This window comes from Equus asinus, chromosome 2, assembly GCF_041296235.1.
Source record: "Equus asinus isolate D_3611 breed Donkey chromosome 2, EquAss-T2T_v2, whole genome shotgun sequence".
NCBI classification, from domain to species: domain Eukaryota; kingdom Metazoa; phylum Chordata; class Mammalia; order Perissodactyla; family Equidae; genus Equus; species Equus asinus.
Genome location: NC_091791.1, coordinates 82,292,144 through 82,320,089, shown reverse-complemented (window position 1 = coordinate 82,320,089; position 27,946 = coordinate 82,292,144). Strand labels below are relative to the sequence as shown.

At 43.1% G+C, this 27,946-nt stretch overlaps 1 protein-coding gene across 3 annotated transcripts in view; it reads right to left on the bottom strand.

Moving 5' to 3' along the window:
- Positions 1-9,007: 9,007 nt before the first annotated feature.
- GNG4 (G protein subunit gamma 4) overlaps positions 9,008-27,946 on the bottom strand; it is a 69,759-nt gene continuing 50,820 nt past the window's right edge. Inside the window, exon 4 of one of the 3 annotated variants that reach the window (XM_014846549.3) lies at positions 9,008-12,597. In XM_014846549.3, coding sequence (XP_014702035.1) covers positions 12,469-12,597 — 129 coding nt within the window. In that variant the 3' untranslated portion in view covers positions 9,008-12,468. The remainder of the gene's footprint in view (positions 12,598-27,946) is intronic. The other 2 variants (XM_070492271.1, XM_070492261.1) reach the window with 2 other exon arrangements.

Here is a 27,946-nt window from a genome sequence, read left to right as displayed (position 1 = left end):
TGTTATATTATGAGCTTATAAGTGTCTTGACATTCAAATTGTCTAAACATTTACTAAAATATCCTGTTTTTAAATTTAATTTAACAGATGATTTTTAAGTACCTGCTCAGAGCCAGACACTGTGGCAGCCCCTGGGCTCCAACAGTGACAAAGAGAAACACGGTGCCTGCTGTGATAACGCGGCAGTTTGGGGCATGGGGAACTTAAGTGGCATGCATGCGTACAACAGATAAAGGCAGAGCCGCTGAGATTCAGGACCAGCTCCAAGGCACCTCGGCTTACACACGTGGAGAAGCCTCTGTTCCCGCGTTCACTTTATTGCAGGCCCAGCTGACGTCTTCTTTGTTCCCCTTCCCAATTCTCCTCTTCTCAGCTTCCTTTCTCAGTTTTCCAACATAGTGAATTTGGGGAATATCCCCTGGCCCATGTTTTTATACTGTAACTATGTCTCTGTGTGTGTGTGTGCACACGCGTGTGTCTATGTGTCCATCAAAACATGTAGTATTGTTTTGTTTATAACATTTACCTAAATAGCATACTTTATATATTGTCGTACAACTTGCCCTTCTCAGTCAACATTATATTTTCAATACCTGTCTTATTTGATATATGTAGACCTAATTTGTTCATTTTAGCTGGTGTTTAGTATGAGAGTCCACCACTGGGTGACTATGTCACGGTCTGTTTTTGCATTTCTTCACTCATGGACACGTATATAATATATATGATGAGCTAGGCACAAGCCCAAGTGCTTTACAAATATCACTCATGTATCCTCACACAGGTAGCATTATTACCATCCTTACTTTATAGATGAGGAAACTGAGACACAGAGAAGCTAAGTCTCAAAGTCACACAGCTGGTAAGTGGCAGAACCAAGATTCAGACCCATATTATCTGTCACATTAGAGTCTTCATCCTAACCCCTGGGCTTTGCTGCCTCTTTAAGACATCCGGCCTTCCTGGGCTTGTGTTTGAAGGCTGGCAGTCCTCGTCACTTTTCTTTGCAAGCCATCGTTTCCTGATTTGTAAAGTGGGGATAATACCATCCACTTTATCGATTAACCAGGAAATTCATGTATTGATTCAACATTTATTGAGTTTATCAGAGTCCCTATTCCCAAGCTGCTCACAGTCCAGAAGGGGAAATAGATATGTGTAATGCTCTGGAGGAAATCTTAATTTCTTAGTGGGTTGCAAGAGGCACAGTTTTATCAGGTGAAGACTTTGATATTCCCTTTCTGAAGGGACGACTCCAGGACTTGCAGGTGAATTGGTGCGTTGGGTTGAGAGAAACCAATAGCGCTACCCTGTGTGAAACATGTATAGGAATGGCTGTGTTCCTGGGAGGGAAAAGGGAGGATGGAAGGGCCCCTGCCCTGCTCAGGGGAGGAGTGAGGAAGGAGCATCCTCAGCTGGGGGTGCAGACATGTCCTAGGGGACTTATAAAATCATGGGTGACATAAAACCCTCCTCCATCACCCCTACAAAATCTCCAGCAAAATTGACTTTGGCCACTAGCGCTTTCAGTAGGGCTTTCAAGAATGGGATTCTGTCTGGAGAATTCAAGGGCAGCCAGCCATCATAGTTATATGTAATACAAAAGTGGTTTCCCAACTGCGGGTCAGGATCTGCTGGTGCGTGTGAAAGCCATGCTCCCCTGCTCCCCCAGCAGCCAATGGACTCGACAGTCTTCACCCTGAAACTCGTAGAGAAAAGGAATTTTATCTGTTTTTATCCTTTGAGTGCCAAGGTACAAAGTGCACAGTAGCTAGTAAATAAAAGTGTGAATAAATTTCATTTCATAAATTGATTTGGGGAAACAATGCTTTTTATTCCATAAACCATCTGACAGGAATGAAGAGGCATGAGGATTAGCCAAGAAGAAAGTTCTAGAACACTGCCCTGTCACGCATCTGAAGGGTGCTGCTGTTCCTGATTGTGTCCCATTTCTCAGAGGCTGAAGGAATTTGTGGCAACTCCACCAAACAAAGGCAGCTTAATTGTCTGCCCCATCACTTAAGGATCTCTCTGGAACAGGGCATTTTCATTAAAAAAACAGAAACAAAAGGTGTAGCATCTCCTCTAACTTAAGAACTGTTAAATTTGTCAATTTTTCTTCCTCTGAGAGTTTATTGTATTATACAACTTCCTTTTTCTTCCTTTTTCTTACTCAAGTGTCAAGTTAGAACAGATGGACACTTGTCTACTCTTGACCGTGACTCGTGCTCCAGTGCCCTGGGCATGATGGGGTCCCCTTTCTTTCCTCTTCTCCCCCTTACGGATTATTCTTTCTGAAAACGGGATGACATAATGGTTGAGAACACAGGCTCTGACGTCAGAGGTCCTGGGCTCAAATCACAGCTCTTCTATTTACTGATTGTGTTCTGTGAACTTGAGCAAGTGACTTGATTGGCTCGTGACAGCCAATAGCTAAATTGTCAGGAAATTTGCAAGCCTGCTGATGTCACATTGGTAACTTGAAATCAGCCTTGACGAGAGTATTTACACCATGGAAACTGACAAATGCTACAGATCGTACCTGCCCCCTTCCCTAACCTGGTTTACCAGCACATCACTGCTCAGTTTTCTCATCAATAAAGTAAGAGTAATATTAGTGCACACCTCATGGAGAATTCTGGGGGAGTTAAGTTAAGTATGCTGACTTGTGCATGGCAAATAGTACTTGTGAGCTGCTCTTGGTGTTTCTCCCATTTTACACGATCCAGAGTCTTTTTGCTTCCCGTGCCCCTCTCTGCCATCACTTCAAATACTGGACCAGCTAGACTCCGCTCATACATTTGTAATAAAATTTTTAAAAATCACTTAGATGAATTTGGGCTTTAAAACAACTAGTTCATAATTGATAGGAAATGTGTGGTCTGATGTTTATGAGGCAGATGCTGATAATACTTATATTTTAAGATTAGAATTCTTCTAAATCTAGCATTAATTACTTTTGTTATACACATTTCATTTGACTAGCTGTTAAAAAGAAATTTGTCTTTGAAATTTCCATTTTTCTTCTCCCAATTAAGGCAAAGACTATAAAGGTAGTTTATTATGGCATTTGGCAGTTCAGTAACAAACATGTTCTGAAAAATTTAAATAGCTATGTTGATGTAAAACGTGCTGAAAATTCAATTAATTCAAGTTAATGAAGACTTTGGTGCGCAAATATGCTCTTGGTAATATATTGCTGTTATCTGAGTGCTAAAAATATAATCCATATTATAAATATTTGATTCACTGTGAATCACTAACAAATTAACCACTTACGCGTATTTAAATATAAATATTATACTGATAAAGCTTAAGCTCAATGTTTTCTTAAATGAGTCCTTCATTTATTCTCAGTAGGTTTGGGGGCCATTATTTTCTATTAGTCTTCATGATTAATGGAATATGTATATCTTAGTTTAACATTATCAGCATTTACATTCTAGGAAGAAAAGTGTTATTAATGCATAACCAATCATCACAAAATCATTGCAGAATCTGCACCCAGGGTACCTTATATTGGAGAACTCTTCAGCCACGATGCTTAGAAGTTCATCTCTTCAAATGACTGTCCTCTTCAGAAAAAAATAATAGCCCTCTTGTATGATGTTTACAAAATGCCAGATGTCAACATGTAGGAAGATAATGGTGTTGAAAGGAACATGGAAACCTGTTTCCTGGATTGAGGAGCTTGAACTCTACGCCGCTGAAGCTCCTTCTCTTTCAAGATGCTCTAACGTCAACAGACAAATACTTTGTGTGCCCAGGGGAATTCTCTCCCTTGCAGCAGTAAACGCTTCCCAAGCCTTTCTGTTAGTGGAATCGGGTTCTGTCTCAGCAATGTTTCCGGAAGATCAATATAAATAAGTACCTCCTCCTCAAGCAGAAAAGGACATTCCCAGAGGATGCTGGGGCTGCCCCCAAGGAGAAGTTGTTCTCCCATTCTTCCCATTCTGCTCCGCTTCTTCTGGCCCCCAGAATTGGGCTTCCTGAGTCCCATATGGTCAGTTCCAATCTGTGCTCAGGTAGTCCCGGCCCCATCTGAAGAGTTTTGGCCCCACCCCTCCTGATGAGGCTGACTCGGGAAGCAGTACCCATCACCTGGCTGAAAATCGTGATGTTCTTCCGACCACCACCCGCCACCTGTGCTGCTCCTGAGGCTTCTGCCCTGGACTTCCCGGTCCTGAGTTCTCTTGACATTGTGGGTCCCAGTTTGCAGGATTAGGCTTCTGTTACTGTCTCCACTTCAAGTTCTTCTCTGGCAAATTCTAGTTCTCTAGACATTACGTGAATCTGGATCTCGCTCTAGCCAGGCCCATCATGACTGAGGCTTGGCCCTATGACCCTGCCCCGTGGCTTTGTCCCAGCTATCTGAAGTTGCACGTGTTCCCCGTTCCCATGTCTCCTGTCCCCCATGATGACTGACCACCTGCAGGGACTCTTCAGCATCACCTGTCATATGCCCCAGCACTCTTTCTGTTCCACTGTCCACTATTTTCTTTTGAACCCTGGCTATGAACTATTTCCCAACCACTCCAAGGGGGAGCATAGCAAAGTCATTAAGAGCACGCACTTTGGCATTAGACTGTTGGGTTCCAGCTTTGCCTATTTATACCCAGGCGACTTTGGCAAGTCACTTGATCTCTTTATACCTCATTTTGCCATCTTTAAAATGGGTTTATCTGAGTGCTTACAGGGTTCTTAAGAGGATCTGTAAAGTGATATTTGCAAAGTGCTTAGAAGGTGCATTGGCACCTGGTAAGCTCTATATAAAGATGCGAAAATTGTTACTGGTTTGCTAGGGCTGCCAGAACAAAAATACCACAAACTGAGTGGCTTAAACAACAGACATTCCCTGCCTCAGGTCTGGAGGCGGGAAGGCCCAAATCGACGTGTCGGAGGTTTGCTTTCCTCTGAGGCCTCTCTCCCTGGCTTGTTGATGGCCATCTTCTCCCTGTGTCCTCATGTGGTCTTCCCTCTGTGCGTGTCTGTGTCCTAATCTCCTCTTCTTATGAGGACACCAGTCATACTGGATTAGGGCCCACCCCCAATGACCTCATTTTAACCTGATTACCTCTATAAAGACCCTGTTCTCCAAACACAGTCACATGCTGAGGTACTGGAGGTCAGGGCTGCAACATCTGAATTTTAGAGGACCCAATTTAGCCTATAACAATAACTGATCATTTGTGCCAAGCTCCCTTAAGCTATGCACTTTGACTCTCCCTGGCAGAACCCCTGATGGCTTCCTACCGCCACCCCTCCTCCAGCATGAGGCTGGGGCAGCAGGCGGACATTCCTCACCAGCCCGGCCTGAGCTCCAGCTGCCATTCCTCAGTTCCCCGTGATCTGGCATCGTAGAGTAGGGGTCCAGCCTTTGGTCTCTTGGTCCAGTGTGTATTCATTCAAAATTGTCAGCAGTGAAAACCAGAAAAAGAGAAATCAGCTCACCACAAAAGGACGGCTCCACTTGGTTGTAGTTAGAAACAGAAAGAAAAGTTCCAGCCACCAGCGAGACCCCAACGGGCTTGCTTCCTCGGATGAATGCTTTGATGCCTTCAGAAACCCTGAATGTTTTATAAGACAAATGCTTTGACCTCCTTCAAATGAGTATTATCACTGCTCTTTAAATAGCAACTTTTTGTTTCCTGAAGATTGGCCCTGAGCTCACATCTGCTGCCAATCTTTTTTTTTTTCTTCTTCTCCCCAAAGCCCCCCAGTACATAGTTTATATCCTAGTTGTAGGTCCTTCTGGTTGTGGTGTGTGGGACGCCGCCTCAGCATGGCCTGACAAGCGGTGCCATGGCCATGCCTGGGATCTGAACCAGTGAAACCCTGGGCTGCCGAAGCGGAGTGCGCGAACTTAACCACTCGGCCACGGGGTGGCCCCTAAAAGGCAATTTTGAAGTTTGCAAACTTACAACTACAGCATGAGCATCTACTCCTTGCTGCCTATTGTGAAGTCTTGTCTTCCCTGCATATCATAAGGTCCCTTCTCCAGACAGCAGTTCCTGCAATGGTGGCCTCCCCAGTTATATTCATGTATAAAAAAGCCTGTAATTTTGATGTGTTATGGTACTGGAGTATGATGGGTGCCCAGCTACTGGCTGGTAAGTTTTATCTTCTCTCTTTCCTTCAATGCATCTTCAGTAAATGACAGTTTTATTTTAAATTCTGAGTCTCTTGGGCCTGGCTCCATAGCTGAAAGGTTAAAGTTCCATGCACTCCGCTTTGGCAGCCAGGATTCGCAGGTTCGGATCCCAGGCATGGGCCTACTCCACTCACCAGCCATGCTGTGAAGGTGTCCCACATACAAAAAAATAGAGGAGGATTGGCACAGATGTTAGCTCAGGGTTAATCTTCCTCAGGAAAAAAAACAGGAGGATTGACAGCAGATGTTGGCTCAGGGCAAATTTTCCTCAGGAAAAAAAAATTCTGAGTCTCTGTCTGGTCTTGTTTCCACAATAATTGTTAACAATGTAAATGCAGATAGTTCCTGTTTATTGAGCCTGTGTGATGTCCCAGGCAATGCTAAACACATTATTTCATTGAATCCTCAAGAGCTCCCTATGAAGTAGATGTTGTCATCCTCATCTTACCAGATAAGGAAATGAAAGCTCAGAGCAGTGGCAGAGCTGGTGAGCGGCAGAGTCTGGATTTGAACCTGTGTCCTTTCGACTCCAAAGTCCAGGCTCCTATCACTCTGGGATTTAGGTCTTCTAAATCCCTCTGGCTCAATCATTATTTGTCACCAAGTGGGACTGCTCCTCTCCTCTTGCATTTTCTTGTTCTTACATAGTCTTAAGTATAGCAAGATGTGCCAGTGCGGATCTGCACTTCTGCGTGTTCAAGACCAGAAGGGCTGAGATGAAACAGTGAATCATCTGATGGGGAAACAGGTATCCTAAGAGAGGCGTCAGCTCCCAAGCCCTGACTTTATCAGGGACAATGGTTTCCTTTATTCTGCCCCAGGGATTGGTTTATACTTAAAATTGAGTTGAATGAAGTCCAGATTAAGTTAAAAACAAAAAATAAAATATAATGTAATAAATGTAAAAGCTCCAAGTAAATGATAAGAATTTTACCAAATGATTTGGAAGGAAAAGTCAGAGAATTAACACTTGCACGTACACCTGGCTGTGGTAATAATAGGTTGCTTTTCTCACAGAAACATGTCAATACCCTCACTCCAGACAATGGGCATTAGGCGTGAACTACACTGACTAATGTTACCTTTGAGCTTCATGGGACAATGTTCCCTTCCTCTTCAAGCTGTTCTTTCATTGCTTACCCAGAAGCGGCCCTCCCCTGGCCTTAATCACCACAATTAAACCAGCATTCAGCTGCACAGTGTGAAGGTGTATTTATAGCGAGCAGGTGCTTTATGGTTTTTAAATGGCCAGAAAGTGCAACCACACTATAAAGTCAAGAGTGTGCTCCATGGTTTCCCACCAGCTTTTTGAAAAATTGTAGGATGGAGGAGATGAAAGCCTTTTGCCTCTCAGACTCCTTGGTGTGACTACAGGCGTTGCGGTGTTGTTAAGTCAGGAGGACCGATCGGGGTTCAAATCCAGTCACTTAGTACTTGGCTGAGCTCAGGCAAGATACTTCATTTGAACTTAGCTTCCTCATATACATGAGGAGTATCATCTACGGGATGAGGATGATAAATCTTACAACACAATTGTTGGGAGGATTGAAAAGTGAACTCTGGGGAATCTTCAAAGGTAAGTGATCACAATAACACCGGCGTATGGTTAACCATCATGCATGGGCTTGAAATTCTACAAGTCAGTAATTTATTTCTAGCTAAAACAGAATCAAGTGTAAGGGTTTTATTAGAAACCAAATGGGATGTCAGGTTCTGACCAGTAGGAGTCGACACTGGCTCATCCACGCTTATCTCCAGAAACAGTGAAACCCGCAGCCCATCCTCCTGCACAGCTGCTCCCAGCTGTGCACCCTGGCTAGGGCAGAGCGATGCCCCACACAGGAGACAAAGCTGAAACGTGAGGCGGGCAGGGAGCATCATTCTGGTCCTCTGTAAAAGCTGCCCGTTACCTGGTGTCTTCTCACACCCCTGAAGAGCTGAAGGAGATGCAAGTGTAAATAAATTCTGTCTAATCTATTACCACAGTCCACATTCCTCAGGTCGAAATGTTAGTTGTTACCATTATTATTGTTTTCATCTCAAATTTGAACAGTCACCAGAACAAAATTCCTTCTGACTTCTGGTTTTCTCCCCTCCCATGGCTGCCTCGGACGGAGGAGGCTGCTGACATAGGCTCATTGTTGAGTTCCGCGGGGGCTGGAGCTCAGAATCAAAGGGAAGACCTTTCGACTCATGTAGCAGGAGTCCCAGAGTGAAGCTACTCTGTGATCACCCTAGGATTCAACATGTCAGAGCTGCAAGAAGAATGGCAGAGGCCACATGGTAGCCGAGAGCAACAGAGACAGCACCGGGGGACCCTCAGAGACAGTGAGAGGTTTGGAAGGGGGCCTCGAGCTCCTACGGGTGGGAGCAGCGTTGAAGAAGTCCGTTTGCCTGGGAGTCTGGGGCTGGATTCAGAAGATGCATCATCACAGTGCCAGCTGATGCCTTTGCTGTGGCTCCTTCCCCCAGAGGTGGTGTTTGATAATAGGGTTTTGTGGCAGGCCATCCCCTCCATCCGTTCTTGATGGTCAGAAGGCAGGAGAGGCTGAGAGGTTGTCACCTGCCTCATTTACAGAGAGGCTGATCCATGTGGGAAATCCCAGTAGGATTCCACATTGTTTTCCCAAAAGACACAAATTCTACAATATGGCACTAGCATATCCTATTCACGGGGAACCATCTGCATGGTGCTGACAGTCTATTCTGTCCAGAAAGCTGTGGATTATAAGTACTCCATGTTTCAAAATGTTGTCAAATACACTCTTCACTGCCCCACTTATGATGTTATACCTAAGGAGGAGTGAAAAGTTGAGCAAAGTGCAGAAAAAGAAAAAAAATAGCAGTAGGATTCTTGATTGCTAGCCACAAAACCCAACTTTATTGAAGTACAACATACATACAGAAAAGTGTACAAATCGAAAGTTAACAGCTCGAAGAATTTTCACAAACTGAATACACGCAGATAACCAGCAACCAGGTCAAGAAACAGTAGAACATCCTAGAAACTCCCTTTGTGCCCCTTCTGCTTACCATCCCCTCAAGAGTAACTGATATCTTACTTGCAACAGCAGAGGTTAGCTTAGCCAGGTTTTGAACTTGATAGAAACAGAATCATATAGTACGTACTTGCCCATCCCGCGGGTCTCACTCCATGCTGCGGATCATTCGTGCTCATTGCTGTATAGGATTTCACAGTGTGACTATACCACAATTTGATTATCCATTCATTTTGGGCATTTGGGTGGTTTCCAGTTTTGGGTTATTATGATTAATGCTTCTATGAACATTCTAGCACATTTCTTTTGGTGAATATATGTACACATTTCTGTTGGGTATACATCTAGGAATGGAGTACATTCAACCCAGGCTATTTCATTGAAGAATAAGGAGTTCATTGGATGGAGCTTGGAGGCTCAAAGAGTTGAGAAAAAGCTAGAAAGAAGACCTAAAAAGAGGGGCGGGGATGAGACAGCTCAGTAGGGCCAAGGAATGGTCTTCTCAGGACACTGCCATCCCTGGACATTGTTACCAGTGGACATGCCATCCCTGCAGCCTGCCAGTCCTAGACACCCCCCCGCTGGGCCACTGACACCCCTGGACCACTGCAGCTCCCATGAAATGAACCTCAGCATCCCTTCATTTCTGCGTCACTTGCTCCAAGCTCACACTCCCAAGCAGGGGAGTCCAAGTAGTTCACCCAGGGTCACTGGCCACTCCCTGGCTGGTTGGTGCTGGAAAGGGGGAGTGCACCTGAGAGACAGGGAAGACCTCCCCACTTCAGCATCCACAGTGGAAGGGGTTACTGCATCCCACTGAATTTATATGTAAGGGGCGATTTCCCCCTAGAGGAAGAGGCGTCAGATGCTGGATAGCCAAACAGGAGACACAAAATGACAAGTGTCCACTACAAGATCACTCCATTTCATTCACCTCCCAATGATTGCTAGAAGGGGGACAGGGCTCATTCACACGTTGGTGCATCTCATAGCCCATGTACTCAAACTGGTCTTTAAGAAGACAGCTCTGAGCTCAGGGACACTTCAGAAGAGGCAAGCCATAAGAAATGCCATAGGTTTGGAAGGAAAAGGTACAGTAAAAGACAAGCATCTCACAGAGCAAAGTAAGGAAGAGAGGAAGAAAAAGAAAAAGAGGAAAAAAAGGGGAGGCAGAATATGGAGGGACAGTAGAAGTAAAAACACAGGGGAGAAAGTCAGGCGGAAGACTAGAAGAACATTTTTTTCTTGACCTGATTTATAGCCCGTTTCCATGCTGTCCCACTTTCTCCGCGTCTCTGATGTGCTTTTATGAATTGTGCTTTGCTTTATCAGGTTAATGATGTTGACATGGACCACAGAATAAAGAGACGCTGGTCATAAACCAAAATAGAGAAGGATTTGAAATCTTATTATCACGTACAGCATACAATTCTCCTATAGTTTGAGCACACAGCTTCCTAACAACACTGATATTATCAGTGAGCTTTAATGCAACTAAAAATGGGTTTCAACAAAAGAAACAAAGAATAAGAATGGACTAAAACCATTTACAAGGGTAGCAAGTCATTAATTGGTCTGAAATTATATTTGGCTCTTTGCAGATTATTCCTCCAACTGAACAGTGGTACCTTTGAAGTCATGCCTTCTTCCCTATGTTATATCTTGGCATTTAGTACATTTTATTTGTTTTAAATGATAATCAGAGCTTTCATCTGTGCAGCACCTCTCGATATTCTCTAGACAGAAAGGCGGGAGGAGGAATTACCATTATCCCCGATGTGCAGGTTAGAGCATCTCAGGGTCATAATGGCTTGCCCTCTATCACACAGCAAGCCGCTGTCAGAGCCAGAGAGACAGGGTTTCCAAACAAACGGAGCAGAACAAACTTAGACAAAGAGCTCTCTGCCCCCATGGTTTATTCTGTTCTTTCATCAGGGGTGGTCTGAGTTTGTTTAAGGTGGCACCTGCGAGTTTCTCTCAGAAAAACCAAGAGCTGTCTAGCCTTCCACTGGGGCATCCACGGATCATCTTCCATAAGCTGCCAGAATACGGACCAACAGGCCTCCTCCCGGAGAAGATGGGACATGAGCTGCCCAGTGGACCACAGGGCGAGTGCTTTGCAGCAGGAGGTTCAGGTCGTTTGGGGGTCTACCCACCCGCACCCAGGGAGACCTGGAAGGCAGCGTAGCTCAAAGGTTCAGGGAGGGCTCTGGGCCAGACCACCTCTACTGAGCCCCCGTTTTCCTGCTTACTATCTATAACTTTGGGGAAACGACAGGACCTTTCTGTGCCTCAGTTTCCCTCTCTTTAAAACAGATGTACTCTCGTGGCATTTATTTATTGTTGGAGGATTAAATAAGTGAATACGTGGCAATGCTCAGATCAGTGGATGGCACCTAGTGGGCTGCTGCCCCAATGCCTCACTCCTCTGGGACAGGGGCCACCCTGTGAAAGCCCACGGGGCCTAGTGCTTTGCCCAGAATGGGTCCTTATTGACACAACCCATGTTAGAACTACTGAGGAGGAGCCAGAATAGGAGGGAGCAGGAAGAGGTGGCGTATGGAGAGGGACGATGGCACCCTTGGCCGGGCCAGCTGGAGCACGTAAACAGATGGCTGTCACGGTGTACATTTACAGTTAAGCCTGCTTCAATATCCACCCAGTAGACCCACTGCATCTACACTTGTAGGAGGACCACCTCCAAGGTGGTCAGTGACAATCAGTGGGAAACAGAGGCCGGGGCCCTCGGTGGGGTCTGGGCCACATGGCCGCAGGAAGATACACACTAAGAAAACCATCAATGCTGTGGGTTTTTTTCTTTCTAGTAGGAAGATGGAAAAGCAGGAAATAGTGAACTTTCAGAACTGCTTCTCTAGGCATGGAGGTGAAAATTTACCCATATATTTCAGTTGGTCAAAATGCTCTAATTTGGTACTGAATTACTGTGAATGGGGGTTGTTGAGTACAGTTTTTCTTTTCAACAAATATCCACTGAAATGTATTAAGTTGATATATTTAAACTTGGGAATTGATGTTTAAAAAATTTAAACGCTTAAATCCATATTTATCTTTCCTTGGCACATTTGTTATTTGGCTACAAAAATGTCTATTTGCTTTGCCAATAAAGAAAATACTATGAAAACAAAAAGAAAAGTGAAATTGAATGCAATGAAGAAAACCAATGAGAAGACGAGACAGGCCCCAGCCATCCTGGTTGGGCAGGGATGGGTGTGGGTGGAGCTCCCTAAAGCTAAGAGCATGCACGGTCTCCACCAGGGGTTTTACTGACAGAGAAGGAGATATTTTCATAACCGACAGTCAGAGAATGGTGCAGAAGAACTTCTTCTCTCGGAACGGGTTTTCTGACGCAGGCACTGGGGTGACGAGGGGGTCTTCCCGCACGTGGGCTTCACAGTACGCCAGGAGGTCGGCAGCGGCCTGGGAGACCTGTGGGAGACACAGCACAGGCGCTGGGTTAAAGGTCAGTTCAGAGCGGGTCCGATGCACAGGTGTCCACGTGGAGAGTGGACAAGTCCAAGGATAGGCTGTGTTGTGTTCAAGGCCAACGACAAGGCCATTCCCAGCCTGGAGAGAGAGTGTGTGCAAACCCCAAGGAGACGGGTTTGGAAATACGTCTCTGAGGAAAGACATGTTGCCCCAGGATGGCAGACCACCATCTAGAGAGGAATGAGAAGCAGCATAAGGTCCAGACATCCTTGCTTTACTCTCAGTTGAGTGATGAGTAGATGCTCCAGGCCAGTCGCCTCACAATTACTCTGCTAAATCATTTCTAGATGAATAAAGCAGAATGCTGGCCCTGACCAAGCCAGTGTGATTGTACTTATTATTATTGCTTGTTTTATTGCAATACACTCTCATGAACAACACAGAGACACACTTTATCCTCCTCAATAGAACACATATTATGGGGCCGGCCTGGTGATGTAGTGGTTAAGTTTGTGCCCTCTGCTTTGGTGGCCTGGGGTTCATGGGTTTGGATCCCGGGCATGGACCTACACACTGCTCATTAAACTACGCTGTGATGGCATCCCACATACAACATAGAGGGAGATTGGCATAGATGTTAGCTCAGGGACAATCTTCCTTAAGGAAAAAGAGGAAGATTGGCAACAGTTGTGAGCTCAGGGCCACTCCTCCTCACCAAAAAAAAAAAAAAAGAGAGAGAGAGAGAGAGAGAACACATATTATAAGCATATCATATTTTAGTTTAGGTATTATAAACACATATGTTTTAACTCAGAATGGTCACTCCCCTGTAGAGAGTGTTGCTCCTGACCAGAAAGCACTTTCTCCACCATTTTCCTTCCAGGCTTCTCTGAAGCCTGCTAACACATGGCAGTTGTGCATCCAATGCTCCCCCTAGCTCAGGAGCAGGAATTCCAGAGGAAGAGCTGGTGGGAGAGGCGGAGGGCTGAGAAGCATTTGCTAAGAGGAAGATGAAGTTAGCTCATTTCACTTGTGGTCTGTGTCACGTGCTCGGCAGAGGAATGGCCTGAGCAGTTACCTCATCCTGCCAATTAGGCTGTTCTGCCTGCAAGAACTTATTAGAGGCCACAGGCAGGCATAAGTATATCCTTTTAGTACCTTCAATGTCTAAATTTTCTCTAGAATGACAAAAACACTTCACAAATGAACAAAAAAATGTTTTAAGGCCTCCAGTGCATACAAGCCACACACATTCCCACCAGGTTTTTAAAATCAGCCCATTTTCCAGAAATTCTTCTTCTGATTTCCAGACCAGACTCACCCAATTTAGCAGGCGGATGGAATTCTACAAATAATTCCAGTTGAGACATATAAGGCATTTTCCCCTCAAAGAAAACAACTAGGAGTTGAGCAGATGAGTCAACCTACACCCTGAGAAAGTCCACATTTTTGGCAGTGTGGAGTGGAGAACGGGGTATCAACGAGCAGCAGGCTTCAGTTCCATTCCACCCCTAAGCTGGCTGTGCGACCTTCGGCAAGCGCGTCAACCTCTTGGACTTCAGTTCCCTCATTGTAAAGTTCAGGAGTTAGATATCTCTTAAGTTCCTTTTACTCTAAATGGTCTATAATTCCGCCTCCGACAGCACCGTGGCCAGTATTTTAGACCCAGAAGAAGTGTCTGTTGGCTTGGATGGGAGCGTTTGAAGTTTGCAGGGGTTTACAGGCCAGCGATACAGGAATTGCTCAGGTTAGGCGGAGGCTGCACATACAGGCCCCGGGGAGGGGCAGTCCTGCAGGGACCCTGGGAAGCAATCACAAGGGACTGTAGCGCAGGATCAGGAAGCTACTCTGAGGCCCACAAAGCTGCGATGGAGACACAAGCGAGGCAGAATCACACAGTGAGGCGGCAGCACCTGGGGGTGGAGCCCTGCCCGCAGCAGGCTTGCTGCACCTTCCGAAGCAAAGCCCAGCGCTCTCCCCGACTGCCCTGGCCATGACCTCCGTCCTCGCCACTCCAGAGAGGCACGCGGTCTCCTCCAAGGCCACCATGTTAGCGTGACTGTTGAACTTGTCTAGCGGCTCCTCTGCCAACCACTGCGAGCTGGTGTTTGCTGCCCCGGCCAGCACACAAAAGGGTGGCCGTGCTGGAACAACCCCCTTCCTCCTCTAAGAGCCACCTGTCCTCCCAGCTCCGCTGGGTCTCAGTCCCTGGCTCCAGTGAGCTCTTCCAGATGCTTCCCTTAAAAAGGTCTTGTCTGACCATCATCCCGCTCTAGTTTTCATTTTCCCCATCTATTTCTATTTTTGGACATACTTTCGTTTGGTCTGAATTCTCTATAAACCTCGTTATCTCACATCAGAAGTATTTACTGAATCTCTCTCTTTCAGCTAATTGAGAGGATATAGGGGAAAGAATAAGGCAAGATTTTTGCCCTCTAGAAGATTGAATTGAGAAGACTCAGAAATTATAAAGTTACTAGGATAATCAGTATGTGCTAAAACACCACAAAATAGTTGCACACCACGGAGGGACCATGGAGAAGGGCAAGGAGACGGGGGAGTCTGACAACCCCATCCAGTTCCACACGATGGCAGTTACCTTGGTAAGAGCCTTTATCCAGAGGTGGTCCCCAGCCTTCTGAGCCCAGAAGCACAATTTTCTGGCATGCTAAGAATGGACATCTCTTGTGGCAGATCTAAATTAAACAAGTTCAAGAGACGGCTATATAAAACCACAATAAAGATAATAGCTAACATTTACTGAGTGCTTAGTATGTGCCAGGCACTGTGCCAAATGGATCGTCACGTGTATTACCACATTTAAGTCTTCTGAGTACTAGACTTAAAGCCACTTTACAGATGAGGAAACTGAGGCACGAAAGTTAAGAAAATTGCTCAAGGTCACATGCTAGTAAGAGAGAAGACCAGAATTTGAAGGTAAGCAGTCTGGTCACAGAATCTATATGCTACAACAGTCTCCTGATTAATTGATAATGAAAACTGTAATTGTCAAGTGGACTGGAATGTTCTCATCTGCCAGGCCAGCACTCTCTCTTCTTGTAGACCAGCTACTTGGGAGCTCACATGGCCAGAAGGAGAAGGGTCTGGCCCCTAAAGTCTCTTAGGTTATTTAATTTAATCTAGGGACAGCCTTGCGGGCAAGAAAACCCTTACAGCTAAGTCTCCTCATCTGGGACTTGCTTCCTCTCCCCCAATGCTGGGAAGTGCTTGGACAGACTCTACTAGTGTCACCTCCAAGACTCTCTTCCCTCTAGGCTGGGACCTACACACTGTTAAAAGTAATTAAGCCAGGAGGCCATTAGGCTGAGGTGGCTCTAAGTCTTGGTAGACTCAGTAAACTAACCTAAACCTAAGCCAGAGTCAATGCACTGGAACTGGAGAAAGAGAAACTGAAGCACAACCGATCGCCGACAGCCAGCTAGGCTTTCCCAAACAAGGCAACGCTTGAGCCATAACCAATCAAATAATTTCTTTGCTATGCTTCAGCATCTTCTCTATAAAATCCTGCCCTTGCACCCGTCAGTGGAGTACTCCTAACCACTTTTGGTTTGGCACTGCCCGATTTGAATCGATGTATGCTCAAATGAACTCTTGAAAAATTTTAACATGTCTCAGCTGGTCTGAAGTTGGCTTGCTAAATTATAATTACAGCTTCCTTCCCCTTGATCAGTTTGCTTGTTCACATGCTTGTCCACGTCCATGGCAAGCATATTCGATTAGTTTCATTTCCTGAGGGCAACCGCAAGAGGGCGCTTCACTGGGGGCTGCTGCATCGTCAACCAGTTCATCAGGCCAAGGTACCGGAGGAGGGGACTCAAACAATGTCGCTTTCGGGGGCGGCCCAGTGAAGGAATGATGGGGCCGGGCCACATCCCCGTCTCACATCAGTGTATCTGCCCCTCGCAGCCCTGCGTCTACGACATTCTAACAACTATGCTGTTAATGTCTGGTCTTGATGGTTCTATGCAGGTCTAATCTAGGGATTTTTCTATCACCTCCAGAGGTGATACTTCACTTGATGCCACAACTTTTCTTTCAAGAAAACAAGCTATTCTTAGATTGCCTCCTTTTGTTGTTGCTTTAAGATCACAGATGCATTTGCTTAGTTACAACTACACTCCTGGATTGCGGAGTCCTGTCCGTGCACCTGTACAACGGGAATGAAATCATAAGGAAGCTGGTGTTAGCGCCAAGAAATAAGCGCCCAGTTTAAGACCAAATGTGTGGATCTGGGATGGTTCCATGCAATGTTAATTTCCTAGATGCACTCAGATTACTGAACCAATACTGTAAAGGATGGTCTCAGAGAGTGCAGATCAGCTGACAACAAAGGAATCAGGGGGCTTTTCCACCTTAGCCGTCAGCCCCCTTATTTCACGTGGTGTCCAATGTCCCCTTACTCGTCTGTAACCAAAGTCTCTTGGATAACCCTTGAAGTTTGTTGTAATAGGATCTGAAAAGATAAATATGTAAATAAATGAACATCTTAATGAGCCTTACACATGACACGTGACAACCTGACACACAGCTTAGTATCCAGGCGCTGATTAACCTAAACCGGCTCCTTAGATTAAGTGGGAGGGTTTTCTTAATTAGCCCTAGATTGATTTTTATGGTTGAAAGTTTCCTTCAATGCATATATTATGGGTTGCAGACATTGCCAAATCTCATAAAACATCTGCCATCTTTGAAACATAAAATAGACTATTTGCTTTCAAAGAGAAATTTTTATTCTGGTTGGAAATGTAAAACTCCCTTACTGTTTATGCTTTCTCGTCAAGCCTAAAGTCTGCTTTATCTTGAGTCCTGTGTTATGAAATGCCCACAGCGTCTCTGCCTCCTCTCTTTAGTATTGAACTGTTAAGAGTTACAAGACAACAGATGTTAAAAAGAATCGGCAGTCTGGGAACAAGTGTGGAATTTTACCATTACATTTCAGAGTAAAAGAGGTGATTACAACAGCCCAAGTTAGCACATAATCCCGTTAGTTGCACTATAATTACAAGCTTCAATGATGGGAGAAAATGTTGCAATTACTATAGTCACATTCCACGACAAGATAGATGACATAATTACTATTCTGGCTGTGACACCCACTGCATTTATCCTTTGCATCTAAAGTAAAGCGACTCACATCTATTTCTCAGCAATCCTGGTCTACTTAACAATACTACTTGGAATCAGTTACAAGCATCTTTGATGGCTTGCATACTCCTCCCTCCACCCCAAGAAAACAAAGCAGGATTATTGTCGAGAGCACAGCCAGGTTGCAGCCCATGTGGTGCAACGGTTTCTTCACAAGGTCAAACTTGGTGCACACTCCAATAGAAGAAATTCTATGCCAGTTATTGCTAGAGGAACCCTCAGGACAGTACAGTCTATGTCTCATCTCTAAATTCTAAGCAAACACTGCAGGGCACATCCTTGTGAATTTGCTTTTCTTTCTTCTAACATTGGGAAGTATTTGAGATCAGCACACCAGTTCCTAAGAACAATCTCTAGATAATTCCATATTATGATACTATGAACTGAATGTTTGTGTGCCCCTCAAATTCCTATGTTGAAGCCTAAATCTCCAGTGTAACGATGTTTGGAGGTAGGGACTTTGGGAAGTAATTAGGTCATGAGGGTGGAACCCTCATGAATAGGATTAGTGCATTTATAAGAAGAGACACGAGAGACATGATCTTTCCTCTCTCCACGTGAGGTCACAGCAAGAAAGCGGCCATCTGTAAACCAGGAAGAGAGCCTCGGCAGCACCTGACCATACTGGCATCCTGAGCTTGGACTTCCCAGCCTCCAGAACTGTGAGAAACGAGTCTCTATTGTTTAAGCCTCTCAGTCTATGCTATTCTGTTACAGCAGCAAAACTAAGACACGTGGCTGTGAGTGGATCCCAGTAACTACTTTGTATTGATCCAGATCAATATAGGCAATTCTCAATTGTTGGTAAACGACCTGTATGGGGAGAGGCTTCTGCCCACCTGGTGGGTCCTAGGCCACAGATAACATCCACTTGGGAATGGGTATGGTTATACCTGGAGGAAACCAGAGGGAGTGGGAGATATATGCAAATAAATGAGTAATATAACAGAGAGTCCCTCTCTGAATTCTAAAGTCAAATGTCCATTATAGTGGGTTAGCTGCTGTTTACTATCATCAACATAAAGTTGTTTTTTTTTTCCACATCAAAAGTTGATTGCACATTGAGAGGTGAGTCTATGATGTTCGAAAGAGTTTTGACATCTCCGAGTTAACCTAAGTAAGAGCTGTTATTACACGGCTGTCATCCCTGAAGAGCAAGGCCCTCACTTAGCTTATTTAGAATGATGAACCCAGATCCACGCTGGACCTTGACTTCACCAAACACTTTCAATATGTTGGCACATGTCCTGTATGGCTCTGACCACCTCTCAGTTGTGACATATCCCAAGTTTCCACAAAGGAAGCCCTAATTCAATCATTTGGCAAGTTCGCCAAAAAAGTAATTTATTTGCTGATAGAAACTAGTGAGTCACTCAAGAGGTTTCTGGGACTTAGAGCTGAAAAATGAACAGAATGAGTAGGTTCTAGCTCAAGAGGGATTCTAGGAAGCCAGTGGCATCTCTTAGGACGCACAGGGTTGTGAGTGAAGAAACAATGTTCCTGACCGGCTACACTCAGCACTAATGAGCTGTGTCAACCTGGGCAAGATAAACACTCCGGCACTCAGTTTCCACTCCTGTAAATGGGAATGGCAATACCTGCTGGTTTATGGCTAAACGACAGAATGGATGCTGTTACATATACCGCATGTTATGATTTCATTATAGTCACGCACCATATGACGTTTCAGTCAATGATGGACCACATATCCAACAGTGGACTCATAAGGTTAGTACCATGTGGCCCAGGTGTGCAGTAGGCTGTACCATCTAGGTTTGCATAAGTACACTCTACGATGTTCACACAGTGATGAAACTGCCTAACGACATCTTTCTCAGAATATATCCCTGTCGTTAGTGACGCACGACTGTATTTGGCTACTTTCTGGTAGGGCAGAAAGGGTATTTGAGAAATAGACATGAAGACACTTCTCGGAAATCGTCAGGGCAATTTGACGTCCGGGCCCCTAAACAAAACGTCCCCTTGAAGTGGAGGAGCCCTTTCCTCTCAAATGCACCTCTCATCTTCCTGTCCTACTGCTCACATTCTCCTCTTCGATTTAATGCAGAGATTTTTCTCCTTTTCTCTGGTACCTGTTCTAGAATTGCTCATTCTTCTTTAAATTTATCTCTACATTTGATTGCAGAAAGTTGTCACCTCAATGGTTTAATTTCTAAAGTTCTGGGCGAGAGCTCTGAAGGTTCCTGGGAGAGGATGAGGAAATGAAGAAAAGGGTTAAAGCCGACCTGCTAAACCAGCAGAAGGTGGAGTGAGGACAAGGAGGATGGAGTTCCGACGGGCACATATCAAACGGCCCATCTACAGGCACTGCCGCTGGGCTTCTGCCGGGGCACAGGACACACTGCAAATTGATTTTCTTTTAGAATTCTCATTCCTTCAACCTTAACATCCTTTAGCATCTTAATTAAAACCCTTCCCTGGATTTCACCATCACTTTTAGTCACCTGACAGTGACTATCAGAACATGACGACCTCCCGCTTTTGCTCTTTTTCAATTTTCCACAGGGAAGACCACGCTATTTGAGGCTCACTCGTCTTCTCTTTTAACGACGACTGGCTTTGGCTTTGGCTTCAGAATTTTCTGGTTTAGCTTCATAAATTTAACAGTATGTGTTTTATTTTCTGAAAAAATAAAACCATAAAAACACAATGTGTTCTTTCTAAAGAATTCACAAACTGGCAGCACTAGCCCAACTCTCAGGAAGTGCCAGAAAAAAATAAGGGTGAGACATGTTAAAGACAAATCTGTTGGAAAAAATACAAGGAAAAAACCCTGGTTCAAATACAAACGCGAAGCGAGAGTCAAAAGTCGATGCCCAGAGGACTGTCCCGGCCGACTTCTGGACACCTGCCATTTGGGCCACTGAACAGCCCTGGAGTATCCACGCTGATGGCTGTGCAGATCATCTCAACCTAATTTACACATAAGTTTGGAATATAATTTATGATTTTTATGCAGTGTGTTTACATAAAAATATGGTCTTATTTTGCGTTTGGCTATTAGTACCTAAGGGAATAGGGAAGAAGACACAGATCTATACAGAATGAATAGTGGACATGCGGATAATAAAATTTGTTTAATTTAATTGACAGTAGTGAAAAACAAACTCCTGGGTTTGACACACAAGTTGCTTCAGTTGATGGTGTGCTGGTGAGCTCCAACGTGGAAAGAGCAGAAAGAGTTGCTTTTTCTGCTTATTGCACGATGTGGTCACCTCCCATGGCACCCTCCTCCCTCTTCAAACATTGCTGTACTATACAAATGATAAGAAGTTCAGAGGAGGCGTGAGTAACCGGGTCCTCGGTGAGTGGGAGGGGGGAGGTGGTACGTCTGTGGGGGAGGTGGTTCCCAGGAAGAACTTTATTTTTGAAGGAGCTTTATTGTCTTTACAACAATAATCCTTTTTTTGTTTGTAAAATTACCCCAAAAAGTACAAAGATGGAAGCAGAAATCAACTGAAACCCTGCCATTTGGAGATAATATTTTGGTGAACATCTTTTCAGACACCTCACTATCCATCTTTGTGCAATTTTACATGCTGTTCTGGAACATGCTTTTTTCCGTTAGTACACGCAGGTGTACTCATTGTTTTTAATGATAATAGATTATAGCATTGTCTGTATAAAACTTACTAAACCAATCTCTATTGATGGACAGTCAAAAAATATAATTTTTTGATATTATAATAGTGCTCTGCTGAAATTCTCACTGTCCTTCATTATTTGAGATTGTCTCCATTGGGTAAATTCCTAGAAGTGTGAATGCTGGGTCAAAGTGTATGCACAGTAAACATTTTGATACATATTTCAAACTGTCATTTGGGAAGATTATATCAGTTTCCACTCCAACCCTCAAAATGGCTCACTTCATTTCACAGTTGGACGGACGACCCTGGATTTCAGAAAAGATTGAGAACATCAATAGTCTGGATCTCAGTTTTTTTAAAGTGGATCTCAGCATTGTACTACTTATGAAGGTAAATGTCTTTTCATATATTTGACCATTTACATTTCTTCTTTTTAAATTACTTATTCATGTTGTTTGTGCAATTGAAAAAAAACAGGGGTTCTTTTTTTTCTCACGGATTTCTCAGAAAAATTAACCCTTTGTTATTCAGGTAGCAAATGTTTTCCTTACTTTGTTGATTGGGAGATTTTTACCATAAAGAATTTTTTTAAATGTAGTCAAAACTTTTACTATAAAAACCGTGGATTTTGTGATAAGTTTGGTCTCCCCAAGCTCATATTATAAAAACATTTGCTCATATTTTCCTAGTACTTTTATGGCTTTATTTGTTATATTTAAATCTTTGATCAAAGTTATAGCCTGAATTGTGTCCCCCAAATCTCGTAAGTTGAAGCCATAATGCCCCACGTGACTGTAGTTGGAGACAGGGCCTTTGGGGAGGTTAGTAAGACTACATGAAGTCATAAGGGTGGGGCCTAAATCCAACAGTACTGGTGTGTTTATAAGAAGAGGAAGAGACACCAGAAAGCTCTCTCTTTGCATGACCACAGAGGAAAGGCCATGTGAGGACACAATGAGAAAGCAGCTGTTTGCAACTGAAGGAGAGACGCCTCATCAGACATCAGCTCTGCTGGTCCCTGGATCTTGGACTTCTAGGGTCTACAAATGTGAGAAAATAAATTTTTCCTGTTTAAGCCAGTCTGTGGTATTCTGTTACAGCAGCCCAAGCAGACATATACAATCCATCTGAAATTTATCTGGATAAAATTAGTGATGTATACAGCTGTATTTATTCTCAAAGTGCTAGCAATTTCCAGCAACATTTATTAATTATCTGTCCCCCACTGATTTGAGATGCCACCTGGATCACATTCCAAATTTCCAATATACTTGGCTCTAGTTAGGGACTTCCTGTCCTGTTCCACTGGTACATCTATTCCTAAAGGGATATCATAAATCTTTAAGTATTATGATTTTATAATTTTTCTTTTTTAGGAAGATTAGCCCTGAGCTAACATCTGCTGCCAATCCTCCTCTTTTTTTGCTGAGGAAGACTGGCCCTGAACTAACATCCGTGCCCATCTTCCCCTACTTTATATGTGGGATGCCTGCCACAGCATGGCTTGCCAAGTGGTGCCATGTCCGCACCCGGGATCCGAACTGGCGAACCCCAGGCCGCCAAAGCAGAACGTGGGAACTTAACTGCTGCACCACCAGGCCGGCCCCTATAATAACTTTTAATACCTGGTAGAAAAATTCTACCTATCTTCTTCTTTGAACATACATACTTTAAAAAAACAAAAACAAAAACAAAACTTTCTGGATTCTCTCACACATTTATTTATTTAATTGAAATTTAGAATAATTTTAATTTCACTTTCTCCAAAAACAAATAAAATTTTGATTAGATTTGTAGTGAATTTATACATTAGAGAGAATAGACATTTTTACAATATTGACTCTGCCTATTCAAGAACAAAGTATCACTTTCCTTTATTCAAGTCATCTTTTACATCCTTTTGGGCTTTGAGTGTTTTATAAAAAAATATGTGTCTTACACACTTACATTTGGCTTTCGCAAAATCAATTTCATTGTTTAAGAGAGAGTTTTTTTTTTTAACATCTCTTTTTTTTTTAAAGATTTTATTTTTTTCCTTTTTCTCCCCAAAGCCCGCCGGTACATAGTTGTATATTCTTAGTTGTGGGTCCTTCTGGTTGTGGCATGTGGGACGCCGCCTCAGTGTGGCTCGATGAGTGGTGCCATGTCCGCACCCAGGATTCGAACCAACGAAACACTGGGCCGCCTGCAGCGGAGCGCTCGAACTTAACCACTTGGCCATGGGGCCGGCCCCCCAAGAGAGAGTTTTAAAAGGTTACCGAGGCTGACATTTACTCCCTACCATTGCCACCATTAATTTTGTTGCATTATGGTCAAAGAAAGTGGTAAGACCCACATCTACTTCTTAGAATGTATTTAAGTGTTTATATGAGTGGTGCTTATAGAAAAGTGTTCTTGGTATTTTCTGGATAAAGATATCTATCTACTATCTATCTATCTATCTCAGACCAACCTTATTAATTTTACTATTAATATATGCATACTTCTTTTTTCTCTAGTTGATCCACCAAGGACTAGGAAAGACATACTAGACTCTTACAAAACTTATCCATCTTTCCTGATATTTCCTCATATTTTGCTTTGTATATTTTTTATATAATTGGATCACATGGTAAGGCTATGTTTAGCTTTTTAAGAAACTGCCTTCCAAAGTGGCTGTACCATTTTGCATTCCCACAAGCAATGAATGAGAGACCTATTGCCTCACGTCCTCACCAGCATTTGATATTGTCAGGTTTTTGGATTTTAGTCATTTTATCAGGTGTGTAGTGGTATCTCATTGTTATTTCAATTTGTAATTCTCTAGTGACATATGATATGAAGCATCTTTTCATACACTTTCTTTGCCATCTCTTTGGTGAGGTGTCTGTTCAGATCTTTTGCCTATTTTTTAACAAGGTTGTTTTTTCTCATTGTTGAATTTTAAGCATTGTTTGTATATTCTGAGTAACAGTTCTTTATCAGATATGTGTTTTGCAAAGATTTTCTCCCAATCTGTGGCTTGTCTCTTCATCCCCTTAACAGTGTCTTTCTCAGAGAAGTTTTTAATTTGAATAAAGTCCAGCTCATCAATTTTTTCTTTCATGGATTGTGCTTTTGGTGTTACAACTAAAAACTCACTGCCAAAGCCAAGGTCACATAGATTTTCTCCTGTGTCATTGTCTAGATGTTTTATAGTTTTGCCTTTTACATTTAGGTTTATGATTCATTTTGAGTTAAATTTTATGAAAGGTGTAAGGTCTGTGTTCAGATTCACTGTTTTACGTGTGGATGGCTAGTTATTCCAACACTATTTGTTGAAAAGACTATCCTTTGTCCATTGTGTTGCCTTTGCTCCTTTATCAAAGATTAGTTAACTATACTTATGTGGGTCTATTTCTGGGCTCTCCGTTCTGTTCCATTGATCTATTTGTCATTCTTTTGCCTATACCACACTGTCTTGATTACTGTAACTTTATAGTAAGTCTTGAAGTCAGGTGGTGTCAGTCTCCCAACTTTGTCTTCTCCTTCAATAATGTGTTGGCTATTCTGTATTTTTTGCCTCTCTATATGAACTTTAGAATCAGATTGTCAATATCAACAAGATAGCTTGATGTGATTTTGATTGGGATTGTGTTGAATGTATAGATCAAGTTGGGAGGAACTGACATCTTAACAATTCCTATCCATGAACATGGAATATCTCTTCGTTTATTTAGATCTTTGATTTCTTTCATGGATTTTGTAGGTTTTCTCATATAGATCTTTTCTATATAGTAGATATCTGGTATATTTTTGCTTATCCTTTTACTTTCAGCCTGAATCACTTTATTTCAGTGATGTCTAGTGCAAAATACATTCTGTCTTTTAAATTAAATCTGAGAGTCTAAATTAGTTTTTCCATTTAGCACTTCTTGTTAAGACAGATATATTTGGTAATGCTTCTGTTGTTTTATTTTTGCTTTTTTAATTTTTACAGTCTCTTTTTCTAGTTTATTTTCTATGGTCTTTATTTCTTGTCCTCTAGTAATTTAGAAGTTAAATTACTTCTATATAGCTTTACTATGTTTGAAATATGTTAATCAATTTCAGAAATAAAGTTGTATCTATTGATTCACACCCATGAAATATGAGGAAAGTGGCTACAGTGGGCAGTTGTCATGCATCTTGCCCCCCCAGCAACTGAACTCTTTTTGTTTGGAGGAAACTACTTTATGAGTCTCAGTGTGCAGAAAAGATTACTTCTCTTAATAGGATCTGAAAATATTAAATACCCACTTTCCCAGAACCCCTTGCTACTTGAATATAAATTGATTCTGTTTATGAGACACATATGTGCCAGACTTTGACTAATGACCCAAGAGGGAAGGGATTGGGAGCTCATGCTCTGGTGGCAGTGGCAGTAGCCTTGGCTACAAGTTCTTGGTCGTCATTGAGTGGTTCCCTTATCAGACTATTCTGCAACATGGTTTTGAGTGCTAATTCCAGAAGCTGAGTCTTAAGCCCAGTTCTCTAGCCCTTCCAACAATTCTATGAGCTGTTCAAAATCCCTTTAATTAATTCCTTTTATATTTACTCACTCAGGGTTGGCTTCTGTAATTTGCAACGAAGAACCTCGGACTAATGGTTTCGCATACTCATACTACCTACCTCTCTCCCTCTCCCACTTTTATGTATGTATTTTCTAGGATTGTCACAGTCTATTACTGACAAATATTTATTTTTGCATTCTATAGATTTTCTGGGAAGAATCACAAAGAATGATATCATGCCACTTCTCTCTATCATGGTATGATATCATACCATGTCATCTCCATGTGGAAGTTATTTGTCACATACAAATATGGACAGAATCCAGAGGAGGCAGGAGACTACTGGGGCCATGATGCTGGCATGAATCCTGAATAGGAAGGTTGTCTCTGAGAAAGTCAAGGAGAGACTGAAGAGCCAAGACACTGAGAGCAGGAGCAAGTATCTAGTTTCCCATCAGCCCTGACAATTTGACAGAGTGGCAAGAAAGATGATTCAAATCTTTCTATGGATGTGAAGTTGAAGGCTGCTAAGGAGCTAAGAATCAATGCCACTCGTATTAAGTTAGTAAGGACAACAATAGAAGCGGAGGCATTAAAATACATCCCATTTTTGAATGAAGGCTCTGGTGTACATGGATTCATAGCAAAGTCACCTTTGGATTCAGAGAATCCATAAATACCAAAACAGTAATCAATGCCACTGTACTCCCAAAAGGATAAAGAAGAGATTGGCTAGCACCAGTCCTGGAAAACTTGCTTAGAGGTAACCTAAATGACTTTTACTCCTTGTGGACCTAAAATATGGTGGTAACTCCTCAAAGAGAAAGTGACACAGACTACAGGTGGCAGTATGAGACTTACTGCCCCAATAATGACCCATTTCTGTAAAACAATGCCAGAGTGACCACATGTCACTCAATGACTGCCATTCTGGATGAGGAAGCAATAAACCAATGTCCTGGCGGTTGCAAATGATTGATCTGAAATGATGAAAGGTGAGTGGATCAAACCTACAGCAATAATTGTAGACCCTGAAATCAATTGTGTCAAAGACTGTTGGGAGAAAAGCTGTGAACAATGTGGCTTATGATAGAGGAAAGAGGGTGAGTGCCGTTCCTGCTGGAGTTGGACCCATGTTAATTAATGCATAGCACAGTAGTTCTGGAGAAATCTGGGCCAGGAAAGTGGATTATGCAGTTGAACCAGCTTAGTATCAAGTGACACTTGTACCAGGCGATATTAATATATTATAATTTTGTAAATCAAAGCCCATTGGTAACCTGGGCTTGAGAAGCTGGTTTGCTCTCTAGGTAGAATTATATGGTCAAACTAAGATTAAGGTTCTGTTAAACACTAGAATGCTCAAAACACCAATCTAATACAAAATATGTGGTAGTGACTAGAATAACCCGAAAGGTCAGTGCAAGCTCTTCATCAGACTGTGTTGCATATATTCGACAGCATGTCAGGGCCTCACTTTTGGAGTAAAAGATGGTGCTGAAGGAAGTAGACTCTCAGGGCATTCCTATGGAAGGGTCTGACCGCTGCCTCACAGTTGACATCCACTCTATCGAGACACTTAAAACCTTTTTCTGCTGCTGTTGATAATGTATATTCCATGAACCAACACAGATGGGATAGAGAGCTCTTTAACCATTTGGTACCTCGAGTCAATGGAGTAAAGACATTGTTTGATGCCCAAATCTGAAGGTTATAAAGAGTAGGAACTGAGAAGACTGACCCTATAAAGAATTAAGCAGAATTTCAAGACTGAATATTGGTCTAGAAACCATAACCTGGCAAAGACTTTGGATCCCAGTGACAGATTCCTTTGGAGTGACGACACAGACTGACTTCTCTGTGGTGAGTGAAATCATGGGTGTTTGGCTATCATCAGTGCTCTCAAAGATAGGAAAGAGAGACTGGGAAAAATGGTGGCAAAAAGGGGGTCCTAGAAATGCTGAAGATCTAGGGGTGAGTGGTGCCTTGACAGTGCTCATGAAGAATGCACCAAGCCCCATCTTGTGCGGACACTAGAGAGACCGTCAGTATTCATTCTTGATG